The following is a 15,323-nucleotide window of genomic DNA, read 5'->3' as shown; positions in this document are numbered from 1 at the left end:
TGAGACCACAACTGATGTAAACTAATATCAAATAAATCCTTTTAAATATGCACAATGCTGAAATATTGTAGTGGCTTCAAAATATGTCCACAAATCCTTTGATACTTCTCCCTTTAAGAGGTAGAGATTAATGCCCTCCCCTTAAGTTCGGGCTGGAGTTAGTGATTCACTTTTAAGGAACAGAATATAGCAGAAATGATGGTATGTGATTTTTGAGATTTGGGTATACAAAGACCGAAGCCTCCATCCTAGGGCATGTGTTTGGTCTCTTGTAGGTACACTTGGGTCCTCTCTTTCAGGGAACTCAGCTGCCATGCTATGGGTAGCACTAAAAGAGAGGCCCACATGGCAAAAAGATGACACCTCTAGCCAACAGACAGAGACAAACGGAAACTTAGACCATGAGTGAGCCTAGAAGCAGAACCTCTAGGCCGAGTTGAGCCTAGAGATAGCTATAGCCCCTGTCAATAGCTGAACTTCAACCTCATGAGACATCATAGGCCAGAACCAGCCAGCTAAGCTGCCTTCAAATCCTGACCATCAGAAACTTCATGAACTCATAAAATGTGTTGTCTTCAGCTGTTAAATTTTGGAGTAATTTGTTATCAAACAGATAATAAATAAAAATATACCCTAGCTTATATTTTGGATTACTTTGTTACATGGCAATAAATAACTAATATAGATACACCTTAGGGAACTTCTAACCTTTTGGAATCAGATACCGAAATGTACTAAGAATCAAAAGGCCCACTAGAACGGAGGACTCCTACTTTAAAACTCTATTAAGTGTTAAAAAGAAACAAAAGGCTCAAGATGGAGTCACTTGTGTTAAGCCCATGTCACCAAACCAAGGCTTAATGCCTACCCTAATTACAGTTTCAACCTTCTCTTCGAATGTATTCTTAATCAGTCTATAATTTTCAGCACCAATGAGGTCATCTGCCACACAGACCCTGTCTATCCCCCTATAGGAATGAGGTGATCTGCCCCCTTCTGCCTAGAAAAACCTTCCATTTTATACAGCTCCTTGGAACTCCTCTCTTTTTTGCTAGATGGGATGCTGCCCAATTCATGAATCGTTAAATAGAGCCAACTACATTTCAAAGTTACTCAGCTGAATTTTGAATTTTTTAAAGATTTTATTTATTCCTGAAAGTCAGACAGAGAGAGAGAGAGAGAGAGAGAGAGAGAGAAGCAGAGACACAGGCAGAGGGAGAAGCAGGCCCCATGCAGGGAGCCCGATGTGGGACTCAATCCCAGGACTCCAGGGTCACACCCTGGACCAAAGGCAGGCGCTAAACCGCTGAGCCACCCAGAGCTCCCCTGAATTTTTATTTTTAACATGAGTTAGGAAGATACTGCATAGTGGAATATAAATGCCATAGAAATGTATAGATTATTATCCTGAAGAATTTACTTATTAGCATGAATATCTGACCTCAAAAAATGAACATTACATAAGAGTATCCTATGTGACCTGTGATATTGTCATTTATAATATGGTATATACATATTTGGTATTCATTCCCATTCCCTCTACACAGAGTTCCAAAATCCTTGGAATTTCCAAGTGACAAAAGCCAGAACGGTGCTACCGAGGTACTTTCAGACCTCCCTAAGATTGGGGGCTGGATGCTAGGAGAACAAAACATGGGATAATAGGGTTGGAGCATTCATTCACTCTTTCCCCACACCATAGGGGAATAAAGACGGGCTGGAATCAACTGCCAATATCCAATGACTTAATCAATCACTGGCCTATGTAATGAACCCTCCATAAAAACTGGAAAGGATGGCACTTGGGTGGTTTAGTGGTTGAGTGGCTTCCTTTGGTTCAGGTCATGGTCCTGGGGTCCTGGGATCGAGTGCTGCATCAGGCTCACCCCGGGGAGACTGCTTCTCCCTCTGCCTATGTCTCTGCTTCTCTCTCTGTGTCTCTTATGAATAAATAAGTAAAATCCTAAAAAAAACCCAAAAGATAAAACAAAACAAAAAAAAAAGAAAAGGAGAAGGCTCAGAGGGCTTCTGGGTTGGGGGAGACATGGAGATATGGGGAAAATGGGGTGCCTGAAGAGGGCACAGAAGCTCTGCATCCCTCCCCCATACTTTGTTCTATGTATCTCTTCCATCTGGTTGGCTCTGAGCTGTATCCTTCTATATTAAACCAGTAGGCTAGTAAGTAAAATGTGTCTCAAAGTTATTTGAGCCATGCTTGCAAATTAACCTAACTCAATCTATATCCAATTGGTCGGAAGCACAGGTGACCACCTCGGCTTACAACTGGGGTCCAAATTCTGGGACTGAGCCCTTAACCTGTGGGATCTGATGCTGTCTCTGGGTAGATGGTGGCAAAATTGAGTTGAATTGTAGGACACTCAGCTGTTGGAGAATTGCTTGGTGGTATGTGGAAAACCTGACACACAGGTTGGAACTGAGTGCTCAGCTTCAAATAAAAGGGTAGCATGTTCTTTCTGATGACACCACAGTTCTGTATCCTAATTGTGGCAGGAGTTGCATGCACTTGGACATGTGATATAAATTTCACAGAATTATGTATCAAAAATAAAAAATTTTTAAAGTGCATATAAACACTGGTGAAATTCCAATGTGTTTAGTTAATAATGCCGTACCAATGTCAGTTTCCTGGTTTTGATCATTGTGCTATGGTTACGTAAGATGTCATCATTAGAGGAAGCTGGGGGAAGGGTTACAACAGCAACTCCTTGTATTATTTTTAAACTTCTGTAAGTCTAAAATTATTTTAAAATAGAAAGTTTTTTTTAAAATATCCTAATTTCTTAATTTCTAGAGATAACGAGTCAGACCACAGAACTAGTTTACTATTAAAAATGTCGAAAAAAAAAGGAAAAAAGATGTTGAAAATCAAAATACGTCCCCCAATTTATATAAAGTTCAAAAAGCTGATCAGAGGTGTTGAAAGTCAAAGTAGGGTTTACAACTTTAAAGAGGAGCCTGGGGTGCCAGTGGAGCTAACGGGGGGGTTTGATCTCAAGACCCTAAGATCATGACCCAAGCCAAAGGCAGATATTTAACCGAGTAACCAGGCACCCCTAAATGTGTATTTCTTTAAAAAATGTGTTCCTCAAACACATGTAAAATTATGAGGACTTAAGAAAAATTCATTTTTGAATTGATTTTTTTTCTTTCATTAGTAATCAGTAAATCCTATGTCATACTTCCTAATATTTTATAAACATATATTTAATTCATATACAACTGATAGATTCATTCTGTAGCCAAATTCTCCACAAAAGAAGTAACATTTTCCATTCAAAAATCCCTTTCAGGGGATCCCTGGGTGGCGCAGTGGTTTAGCATCTGCCTTTGGCCCAGGGCGCAATCCTGGAGTCCCGGGATCGAGTCTCGCGTCGGGCTCCAGGCATGGGGCCTGCTTCTCCCTCTGCCTCTGTCTCTGCCTCTCTCTTTCTCTCTACGTCTATCATGAATAAATAAATATAATCTTTAAAAAAAAAAACAAAAATCCCTTTCAAAGTCTGTAAGTGTCAGAAACAAAAGCAAATATTTTAGAAACATATTTATATAAAAAAAAAAATCTTACCAAGACTGCAGAGGGCTTTTGCGCTGACCTTCAGACAGCAACGTCTGAGTGTCAAGTGTGCAGTGTCCTCCAATTTCGCCACTCTGGAAAAAATCTTCCTTAAATCTGGTGGATGACCAAAAATTAAGCTGAGTTTGAAAAATGTCATCACTACTTAAGCACATGGGATGGAACTAAGGTGGTTTACCAATTTCCAAAATCAGTGTGTCATTATAATTTTAACTCTATTATAATAGAACGTTTCAAGCATACATGAAAGTAGTAGAATGGTACAGAAACCCAATGGACCCAAACCCAAATTTGCAATGATCACCCTGTGGCCTGACTAGGTCTTCCATCCTCCACCCGTTCCCCAACCTCATTGCTATATTATCATGAAGCAAATCCAAGGCAATAACCCCGGACCTGGAAATATTTCAGAATTTCCATTAGGTTTTAACATCAACCACTTATGTACCTGTCATGGTTTCTCTTGATGTTTCTTAAATCAAGATAGAGATTGGCTGCTCTGCAGTACTGGAGATAACGGGAACACAGAAGGCTTGAGTCATGCTGAATTGAAGTTGAGAAAAAAGAGAAAAATAATGCCAGGTACCAATATTTTGAGGACACTCTCAGACTCACCAGACAAAGTAACAGCATGTACACTGTAAGGCTAAAACCATTCAATGTGATGAGAATAGCATCTCTTTTTTTTAAATTTAATTTTATTTAAATTCAATTAGTTAACATATAATGTGTTATTACTTTCAGAGGTAGAGTTCAGTGATTCATAAGGAAGAATCACTTCTGAAAGGCAGCATCTGTGGATGGATTTTTTTTCCCCTCCCAGCAGACTCTGGTCAAGCCTAGTTTTGCCAGTGTGCATGCTCACTTTTAGATTACTACAAAGAATGCCCAAATGTTCTATTTATATCATCTCAAACTTTAAGGCTTTATGTGTGTTTTCAGTTTAGTCCTCTTTATAAAAAAAAAAAAAAAGTTCTCAAAGCCATACTACCCTTGTAGCTATGCGAAAAAGCCTTTCAAAGTCAAGCCAAATGAAACAGAGAATAATGCACACATAACAGACGCTAAATGAAGGCTGGAAGGGCAGTCTGCCAATTTTAATATGAGGTGTTCTACAAACCATAAAACTTCTGGGAGTCCCTGTCTCAGCAGCAATAAGAGGGCGATGTTTTTTAAATCACTGATATAAAAGAGCTTAAGAGTCAACTACCAGAGCCTGCTTCTCTTTTTACCAGTCTGGCTTGTGCCAAAATAGGGACAGTTTCAAAAACTTTTATCTGCTCTGGATTTTATTTATAGATTTAAATGCCATTTTTTTGTTTTGCCATAATTCCTAATGAATGCAAAGCCTTAACCTTAACCCACATGGGGTTCTGGAATCAGTAGTTAGTAAGGGATCATGCTGATTGCACAAAATATATCACAGTAGATCTTGGCCAGGAAAGATCCTACATATTGTCAGGGATGAGGTGTGTGAGGTGGGGTTGTGGCTTTCCCCTTACCCCTTCCACAGGAACAGGTGGACTCCGGCCAGAGTATGCGACACACAAAAACCGATGTATGTTAAGGGCATCCTGCAGCAGTGCAGGTTAAAACCACCCCTCCTTCCTATGGGATTCATCCACTTGCCTACAACTGCTTCAGGTTTATTATATGATACCCCTAAAAGCTCTACAGAGGGATCCCCAAGGGGCTGTGGATGAGCATCTGCCTTTGGCTTAGGTCATGATCCCGGAGTCCTGGGATGGAATCCCACATCAGGCTCCCCGCAGGGAGCCTGCTTCTCCCTGTCTGTGTCTCTGCCTCTGTCTCTCATGAATAAATAAATAAAAATTTTTTAAAAATTTTAGAGCACTACAGAGCATATATTTAGTTTCTTAATGAAAGTAGATTAAGGAATTTTTTTTTTTTTAATTTTCTAGACTGCCTCCAAGAGGTCAGAGACTTGGCCAGAGCTCAAGAACCTTGACAGATAAGACACCTTTAATAGTAAGTGCTCACAACCCCACAGACCTTTGAAAACTAACAGTGAGCCCTTTGCTGGAAGCCAGGTCTCGCACTGAGCATTTTTATAAGCAGAATCTCATTTCCTCTCTAGCACAAGCTATGATATAGGCATAGCCTGAAAGAAAAGGAAATTGAAACATAGAAGGGTTGGGTACTCTAAGAATCAGGTTTTGAACCCTACAACGCGGAGCCTGCTCTTGTCTCAACTACACAAAACTGACTCATGGAGCATGTTTGGCTTACCCACTGAGCGCAAGGTACTGCGGTTGGAAGCCTCACAGAAAAAGAACTGTATCTGATTTCGAGATGACAAGTCTACCTATTTATTAGCTCTGTGGTTCTGGAGAAGTCGCTTGACCTCTCTGAGGACCTTGGTTTCCTCTGTGGCCAAGTGGCATCAGTAATACCTACCCTGTCTCTCTGCTATAAGGCCTGTGAAAATCAAGCTAGCTTACATTCAGATAAACTTTTTGCAAACTGTAAAGTCCTAAACAAACAGAGCAGTATAGAGGGAGGGGGCGTGTCATCTGTCCCGAACTACTTGTGAGGGAATTTGGAAAGATGCAATTTGTCAGTTTACCTTCTTTGGCGTAATGTTGGGGGGCAGAATTCTAAACCTGGTAATATTTTAACTGCCTCAAAATATGACCATCCAATATATGTGTGAAAGTGAGGACACGGCTTCCAAATGAAACAGAACAATTTCTTTTAGAGTGTTAAATAAAAGTCTAAGCCAATATATACAGGAATAAGGATCCCTCTCATGGAACCATTTATCTTGTTTTTACATGACAATCTAAACACTAGGAGCATTTGAAGATAAATACCCACCGGTTCCTCAGGCTGGCAGAGAACATGCAGCTCCTCCAGGCGCTCTCCTGCATATCCAAAGTCAGCTTGTTTCCAGAATATGTCCTGGGCTGATTCAAGGGTATCTGTCCTATTCACAATCAAAAAGATTCCTTGATTTTTCTTTCTCTCTCCCTCTCTCTCTTTTTCTTAACCTTTTCTGAGCCTTGAATTTCTTCCTAAAGGTTAAACTGCCAGAAGTCTGACATTAATTTTTTTTAACAGTCATAATCTCCCTATAACTCCCTTGCTACGTGAAGTTACCAAAATAAGTTATTCACAGACTTACTTCCTTACACTAAAAATACACAACAGAAATGTATGATGTTAGGGTTATCTGGAACTGGAGAAAATGAGCTACTAATTACTGTATTTTCTTTACTCCACTAATCTCACATGTATTGGAAATACTACTTACATTTCATACTAATTACAATCAAGAAGAAAGCATCAAGTTCTCTTTTTAGTGGTTGTTGGGGGGAAATACTTTCTGGTGATCCATATTGTTTTCTCTCTCTGGCAGAGGAAATAAGAGATATTCTCGTACAGGGTGGGAGAAGGGTGGGGAGGTAGGTCAACTTGAATTCATGACTGTGTAAGCAAATTAATATCTAAAGGAAATATTATCTAAAGCCAAAAGAGGGCAGCCCCGGTGGCGCAGCGGTTTAGCACCGCCTGCAGCCCAGGGCATGATCTGGAGACCCTGGATCGAGTTCCACGTCAGGCTCTCTGCATGGAGCCTGCTTCTCCCTCTGCCTGTGTCTCTGCCTCTCTCTCTCTCTCTTTCTGCATCTCTATGAATAAATAAATAAAATCTTTAAAAAAAAAATAAAGCCAAAAGAGTCTAGCTGCGAGGTGGGGCATCATCATATACTGCAAAGAAAGATGATGTAAAGCGGAGGAGGATTCCGCCTAGAAGCTTACCATCCCATGTCGATGTAGGTGCAAAGAGGGTAACCAAACCTGAATTCTGGTTTGCAGGATTTCTCATAACCCCAGCAGTATTTCAGATTCTCTAAGTGTTTCTAGAACATAAAACATGTACATTTAGACAGAAGGTCTCCCTTCTTCTGACAGTTAGAGATGATTCTTCAGATTTTTCCACGCAAAAAAAAACAAATCTTCATAGAACTTTCGCTCTTACGTCTTCTAATACACATTCATGTAATTAAAAGGATTAGAATAAACCTTAAGAATAACAGTATCAAAGATCTAAAAACAATGATCCTTAATCATCACTCCTCCGCCACCAAGTCGGTGCCCCAACCAAAAGCACAGGCTTTCCCTACACTACCAAAGACCACGTGAATTGGAATTTCCCAAAGGAGCATAATGAAACTGCCTTTCTCAGTGAGCAAAGTGATTCTTAAATCAGTTCCTAAAAAAGTCACATAAAATGGAATTTCTATAATCAAAAGAATCACAGATAAATTAAATGGATCAGCTTGACTCATCAATAAAGATCAACAGAAAGGTCACAAGATGGGCTAGCTCTGCAGCCCTGAGGGGACACAGCAGAGGCTGCTGGCCGGGGAACCTAAGCTGCTCTTCTGCAAGGCTCAGAAGCAACATTGGTCTGGTTCCCAGGTTTGCTTCTCCATATGCTTCCTGAGCCAGCACCATGGGAAAGGAAGTGTCTCACAAGGCCCAGCTTTGATCTCTGAGACCTCGTGAGACATCTTAATGGGCTCCAATTTGAGGTGTTTCCAACAACTCTAAAACAGAAGGAAGGCCATAGTAACAGTCATAATTATGTGGAGACAGAGGCGGAGGTGTTATTACCGAAATTAAATGCTAAGAGACCCTCTCAAGGCCAGTTGAGAGGAGAAAAAAAAGAGGTGTGAAATTCTCTAGTTACGTTTAATTAGACATTCTTGTCTGGATAAATTCGAATTCGCTTTGTTTACAGTGTATACAAATAGTATTGGCTGACTACTTCATTAGTGATTTAGATTTTAAATTTTATTCACGATTCAGATTTTAAATCTCATTCTTGTGAAGGGGTTGGAATATAATTTTAAGCAAAGTTTCGGCACTTACAAGCACTAGACGAAATGCAAACACGCAAACAAGGTCTTATAGCTACCTTACAGAATGATACCTTCAAGTTCAGCAGAACCAACATCCTTTTAAAAATAAATAAGAGGAGAAAAACTAACACCTACCTTATAAGGACAATGTGAGTCTTTCTTACAGACCGTGGCAATATGCCTATTATTGTGCAAAAAGAAGGGAATGTGCTCCTCGGGCAAGCGGATACTGGCATAGTTAAACAGAGGTTCGCCTGGAATGCCATCAGCCTTGGGAGGAGCCTCATCTTGGCCACTCAGTGAAACATCGTGAAGCAATACTCCAAGGACAAGCAACTTTAACATAGCAACCTCCAAACCTAGAGATCAAACTAGAAAGGTTATTGTTAAGACTATCTTTAAAAAGTCAAAGGGGTCAAGGGGTCAGTATGAAGGCACAGAACCTTGCTACACCATGGAGTAAAAGCTCCTTGGTTCAACACGTATTTATTGCGCACTGCTCTGCCCCAGGCACTGTTAGAAGCTATGTACACAGGAGGTGAACGAAACCAGGCCCCTGCTCTGATGGAACTTAAACCTTTTTCAAACTTTTTCAGTCAAGAGCCAGAGAGTGAATATTTTTGGTTCTGGAGACCATACAATCTCAGTGGCAACTACTCAATAGTACCTTTGCCATGAAAACAGCCACAGCCTATCCTAAAGAATGGAGGTGATTGTGTTCTAATAAGACTTGATTTATAAAAATGTGACAAAGGCCTGAATGTAACCCTACTTATTACTGATGCCAGAAATAAAGTAGGTAATATGATAGGCAATGAAACATGGTGGTTCAGTACATGAACTCTGAAGCTAGACCACCTGGGTTTGAATCTACCTACAGTTTCCCACCTATATAATTTTGGGCTAGTTAACCTTGCTGTGCTTTAGCTTTTCTTTGTAAAATCGAAATAATAATAAACCTTTCTCATAGGGCTGTTGTGAAATAAATCTTGGTAAAACGCTTAGATGTACCTGGCACATTAAATGCTATATAAGCGTTTAGTGAGTAAATGTTTAAAACGACTTGGGATGATGGGGAAAAGAAGAAGTTGCTAAATACTATTTGAGCTGAGACATGAGTGATGAGGAGCAGGGAAATCATGCCAGGGAGAATGAAGAAAAGAAAGTACAATAGTTCTGAGCATATGTATATCTGCTGAATAAAAACTAATAATCATGGGACACCTGGGTGGCTCAATTGGTTAAGCGTTTTACTCTTAAACTTAGCTTGGGTCTTGATCTCAGAGTCATGAGTTCAAGTGCCGCACAGGCTCCACACTGGGCATGGAATCTACTTAAAAAAATAATAATAATCACAATCTTATACAGGTTCCTACTATGTGCCAGGTACTGTTCTAAGTACTGAGGATGCAGCAATGAACGTGCAGTCTAAAACTCCTTATCTTTGTGAAGCTTACCTCCTAGGGGGTATAATAACGATCTATAATAACAGTAACTACAACTTAGAAAACCTAGAGAGTGTGCCATTAACCTGTCCCCATCCTGCCTTAGCAATGTGAAAAGAGATAATAACCATTATGGACCTTATTGCACATCTAACTTACCTCATAAGGATTAAATCTCATGGACTAGAATTGTCCTATGTATCCTAGACAATAATTGTCCCATTCTTGGTTCACTTTAGTGGTATATTTTGCTCTATAACAAAAAAAAAAAAAAAAAAAAAAGGTGCCCTCCCCACTGAATGATAGGACCATGTTACACATTAGCTAGTCCCCAGCAAGATCTGCAGTCACTGAGGCATGTTGGAAAAACCAGCTTTCAGAATCAGCCTTCAGTGACTATGGGTAATGAAGATGGGGCCTTTAGAAACAAACTGCTACATTCAATCTAGCCTAAAGTCCCAAGGTCAAGGTTTCATAACAAAAGAGTGTGGATACTGAAAAGGAATCCTTTTCCCCTCTAGAGTGGTAAATATAGTGGTTTCTCTCATTCATGGCTCTGAAGAGTATATCGTTACCTGTTGTAAAGGTGACCTGAATTAAGACTTTTTAGTTAGGATTTTCACCCAACAGCGAGTTGATAGTAATTCTATAAAATGTCAAAATACATATCAGGGCACCTGGGTGGCTCAGTGGTAAAGTGCTAAAGGTGTGATCTCGGGATGGAGTCCCACAGAGTGCTCCCCACAGGGAGCCTGCTTTTCAAGTCTCTGCCTGTGTCTCTCATGAATAAATAAATAAAATCTTTAAAAAAAATACATAGTAATAGTGCACTTATAATGGAAATATTTGTCTTTAATTATCAGAAGCACACAGAAGAGGTTGTTATGCCTTAGGTATCCGAAATGTGTCAGAAATGTAACATATTACCTTAAAAGGATACTAAAGTAGACTTTATCATTCAGATGCTATTTTGGATTAAAGGAAATATTAAAGGAAGAAAAACATTTAATGAGAAAACCTCTAAGCAGTAGGGCTAGCATGTAGTAAGACATTTTGTAAGCAAAAAATCCTGGATCATCCTACCCTTTTCCCTTAATGAACATCATGCTGCTAAAAGCAAAGTGATAGGTACCACTCTCAACACTGTAACTTACACTAGATTCTGATGGTAAGCAGAAGGATATGGCCCACTTTATACAGGCCAAAGGGACATTTTGCCAGTAAGACATTCCTAGAGACAAACAACTTTCCTGGTTCTCATCCTATGAATCCTACTCGCTGAATCCTGCTGCTACTTGAGCCTTCCTATTTACTACTCCAGCCTTACCATTCAACAGGCAGGCTGATCTTTTTTTTTTTTTTTTTTTGACTCATCCTTTCCAGTAATAAAGTCACTGCTGTGATGAAGTCCTGACCTTCAGTTCTGCAAGTCCGCTGTCCTTGACAGAGCTCTGGCTACAACTGAACCCACTGATCCATGTGGGAGGAATAACAACATTTAAGTCACGGGAAAATTTCGGAAGTCTCAGATCAGAAGTCAGGCTTTTGCCAAGAGCACGTACCTACTTGCATGAGCTAGAAGGAGGTGGCTGCTGGAGCATGAACGCACAACCCCTGGGGGCCTGGCAGAAAGCCGGTCTCGGGAGCGGTCCGTTTGCAAAGCCCCCTCCGGGGATGGGTGAGCGAGTGCGCTCCTGCAGCAGACGGAAGCTTTCGGGATGCGCCACTTTCCTTCAGTACAAAGCAACTGGCTCCTTCCTCTTCTGTATTCCTTGACCGGATTTCCTCAGGCCTTAAAAGGTGGAGGAGGGGGGAAAAAAAAAAAAAAGAAGAAGAAGAATTAGAAGAGCCTGAAAGATGGTGAGAGATGAAAGCTCGAGGCTGACCGGGGCCGCGCGCTGTAACAGAGCTGGGGAGGTCTCAAGGAGGCGGCGGGGAGGTGAAAAGTTGAACCTACCCGGTGCCCCCCCCCGCCCTCCCCCCTCCCGGGGGGGCCACGGGTCTCACGGTCGGTGGAGGCGGGGAGGGGGCGGGGAGAGCGGGCAGGGCCGCCTCGGACGCCGCGGGGAGGTCCGCAGCCACACGGCCGCGCTCGCGTCCTGCCCCCTCGCGGGCGCGGAGTCCCCGCTCGTCGCCCGCCGCCCTGCACCCGCCCCCCACCCCCACCCCCTGCACACACTCCCGGTCACCCGCCCCGGAGGGGGGGGTGCCGGGGAGCGGCTTCGCCAGGGCGGGCGCGCCGACCCCCGGAGCATCCTTCCCCGCGGCCGGAGGGCCCCCGGGAGCGCCGCGTGCGGCCGCCCCACCGCGCCCCGGGACGGGCGGCGGGGGAGGGGGTCCGCGGGCAGCCGAGCGCGTCCCACCTGCAGTCGGGGGCGCCGGGGCTGCGCAGGAGGAGGAGACGGCCGCCGCTCCAGAGCACCGAGTCGTCACAACCGGCGGCTGCGGCTCACCGGAAACCTCGGGCGCCCGAGCGGGCCAGGGGGCGCCAGGGAGCCGCCGGCGCTCCGAGGCCGTCTGCGCGGGGAGGCGGGACCGAACCCGCGGCAGCTGCGCTGGGCGCGCACCGCCGGGCGCGGAGGGCGCGGAGGGCGCGAGTCCGCGCTGCACCGGGCCCTGGGGCGGGGAGCGGGCGGGGGGCGCTCAGAGGGCCCGAGGACACCTGACTCTGGCCCATCCTCAGTCGGGCTGCGTGGCGCTGGCGCGGTGGTCACGGTTCGGCCCTCCCTGCCCTTCCAGGGTGGGGCGCGAACTCGGATGGCGGCGTCTTCGGGGGTGGCCCCTCGCACGCGGTGCAGCGGTGCGCTCGGCCCTCCCCGCGCTCCCCGGGAAACTCGCCAAGCGCGAAAGCTGCTCTGCGGGGCTGTAGTTTTTATCGCTGTATTATTTTACGGTTATTTAAATTCCCTTATAATTTATTATTTTATTTTTTTAAGATTTATTTATGATGATTTTATCATGACTGTTTGAACGCTGGCCTCCCACACTGTCCTTGGTTCTAGGATGCTCTCTGTGGAGCGTAGCAGCGTCGATCATTACGGGATTCAACTTGAACTGGCTAAATTTAGGGAGGTTGATACCATCATAATAAACTTAAGCTCAGACACGTAAAGTGACCCACTCTTAATATGATCATAAAGAAGCAACAGTTTGTTTCCAAGGGCTTAAGTGCTTTTTAAATATTTTTTGAGATGCTGTTGTAAGAAGTGTCACAAATGCCATTAGTAATCTGCTGAACAAGGAATGTTATCTGAATTTTTTCTTCAAATAACAACACCGCAAAAAACACATATTTGACATGTGCCAGGCATAATTCTAAAGCACTTTATTAACTCATTTACTCTTTTTTTTTTTAAGATCTTATTTATTTATTCATGATAGACAGAGAGAGAGAGAGGCAGAGGGAGAAGCAGGCTCCATGCAGGGAGCCCGACGCGGGACTCGATCCTGGGACTCCAGGATCACGCCCTGGGCCAAAGGCAGATGCTCAACTGCTGAGCCACCCAGGGAGCACCTCACTTACTTTTTAGGTAAAAGACTGTCTCTAAGGGAACTACTGCTCTATTATTTCAGACTTTGTCCATCCCATACCAATAAGGGCAGTAATTTTAAAGTGCTTTCTCAGCTTATATGTCACCATCCTCTTTTTTGTCATGTACAGGAAATATAGCTTTCCTGCTAGTTGGTTCAAGATGAATTGTAGTCATTTAAAATAAATTTTTGTCACTGACTGGTAATATATATTTATATTTGTACTCATATGTATTTTGAATACATGAGAAAAGGTTCTAAAAAGAGGTTAGTCCATTAAATTGCAAGGACAAGCCAATTAAATTGTTGTGATATAAACGTGGTACTATTTTAAATGGCTACTTATTAAGTTGTGGTCATTCAGGCTCGGAGGACACATGATAGAGCTTTAAGAACATCAGCTCGAGTTCTAACATATTGCAGCAGCCATTTGAAACACAGGATTTCCACTCAAGATACCAATGTTAAAATTTAAAACTTTCTTCAAACTGACATTAAAATAAACTAAAATGTCCATTAATAGGAGGCTGATTGAGTAAACTTTGGTATATCCACACAACGAAGAACTATGCAGGTGTAAAAAAAGAACTGAGAAATCTTTGTACACTTCAGGGTGTATTGTTGAGTGGGGAAAGGATGTGTAATATGCTATTACTTATGTAGGAAAGGGGACATATATATATATGTGTTATTTTACAAATAGATTATTTAAAATGATTACCTATGGGGGAAGAAGGGAATATGTATATTGGGGCAAAAAACTTCTCTGGATGTACACTATATAGAAGTAGCTTTAGAAACATGTAAATACAGTATAAAACAAAATTTTTAACAAGTAATCCTTAAAAATTGAAAGTAAAATGAAACAATTTACATGCTATCCAGCTGTGGCATATACTACAACAAAGGACCTATCCCAAGTGATTTTGAAACACAATTAGCACGTCTGGTGGATGTACCCTCAGGACTAAAAGAATTTAAAAAATCACAAACTGTTCCCAGGAACCAAACTGTTAGTGGGAATACTGATTTGGATACACCAAATAGGAGTAATGAAGATGGTATCTTTGAAGCTGAATTTTTTGGCATGTGGTGTAGATATAAGCCTAGCCTCATAAAAATACTACTTATGAATTTGGAGGTAATATAAATTAACATTTTATCATTAAGAACAGAGCTATCCTCCATCATCCATTGAAAAGACCTACAAAACAACCAACCCTGTAGCAAGAAGCACCTGTTGTACCCAGACTATGATCTGCAAACGTTTCCCACTAAAAGGAACATGAGTTCCATAGAAAAATGGATCTTAGATATGTACATCATCTTAGATGATGTACAAGCAGCAGCTTAAAAACCTTACATGAGGAGGCAGGGAGGCAATCAAAGATAATGAGGGCCTTATCAAAAGGACTCAGGAACCAGTCTGAAAAGCCACCTTCTGGCCAAAGATAGGATAATTTAAAGCATCAGTAAAGGGTAACTGTAATAGATTGAAGTACACATATAGTTAAATCTTATATTCAAAGAGGTCTGACCAATCAACCAAATACACAGACCAAAACCTCATTGTTCATGTCTGATGGCAAAAGGGAACCAACTCCTAATGTGAAAACTAGTAAAACAAAACCAAAAACATGAAAACGGTAAATGCAAACGACTGAAGCATATTTTATCCCATTTTTCCTATATGAATCATGATGCAAGTAACTAAATAGTTGATGAGGTGCTTTTTACAAAAATATTCCATACTTAAATTTGATAATGAAGTCTTATGTCTGAAATTTGCTTCAAAATAATGTGGATTGAGATGAAGCACAAGTGAACTATAAATGAAACAAAGTGGGCCATGAACTGTTGAACACAGTT

General features: G+C 42.0%; 1 protein-coding gene across 5 annotated transcripts in view; it reads right to left on the bottom strand.

The window, feature by feature from the left end:
- EOGT (EGF domain specific O-linked N-acetylglucosamine transferase) overlaps nt 1-12,435 on the bottom strand; it is a 36,536-nt gene extending 24,101 nt beyond the window's left edge. The window contains exons 1-7 of one of the 5 annotated variants that reach the window (XR_008666795.1): nt 12,287-12,435; nt 11,486-11,715; nt 8,614-8,837; nt 7,373-7,473; nt 6,431-6,539; nt 4,041-4,135; nt 3,584-3,688 (exon numbers count right to left, since the gene is read on the bottom strand). Coding sequence is in view for 4 of the 5 variants with exons in the window: in XM_055342615.1 (XP_055198590.1) it covers nt 3,584-3,688; nt 4,041-4,135; nt 6,431-6,539; nt 7,373-7,473; nt 8,614-8,837; nt 11,486-11,495 (644 nt within the window). In the remaining variant the exon portion in view is untranslated. Of the gene's footprint in view, nt 1-3,583; nt 3,689-4,040; nt 4,136-6,430; nt 6,540-7,372; nt 7,474-8,613; nt 8,850-11,485; nt 11,716-12,286 lie in introns of all 5 variants that reach the window. The other 4 variants (XM_055342616.1, XM_055342615.1, XM_055342617.1 and 1 more) reach the window with 4 other exon arrangements.
- Between the last annotated feature and the right edge of the window lie 2,888 nt (nt 12,436-15,323).

The sequence above is a fragment of the Nyctereutes procyonoides genome, unplaced genomic scaffold (genome assembly GCF_905146905.1).
Source record: "Nyctereutes procyonoides isolate TBG_1078 unplaced genomic scaffold, NYPRO_anot_genome, whole genome shotgun sequence".
NCBI classification, from domain to species: Eukaryota; Metazoa; Chordata; class Mammalia; order Carnivora; family Canidae; genus Nyctereutes; species Nyctereutes procyonoides.
Note: the sequence above shows the minus strand (reverse complement) of the source record. Positions and strands in the feature narration are given on the sequence as shown.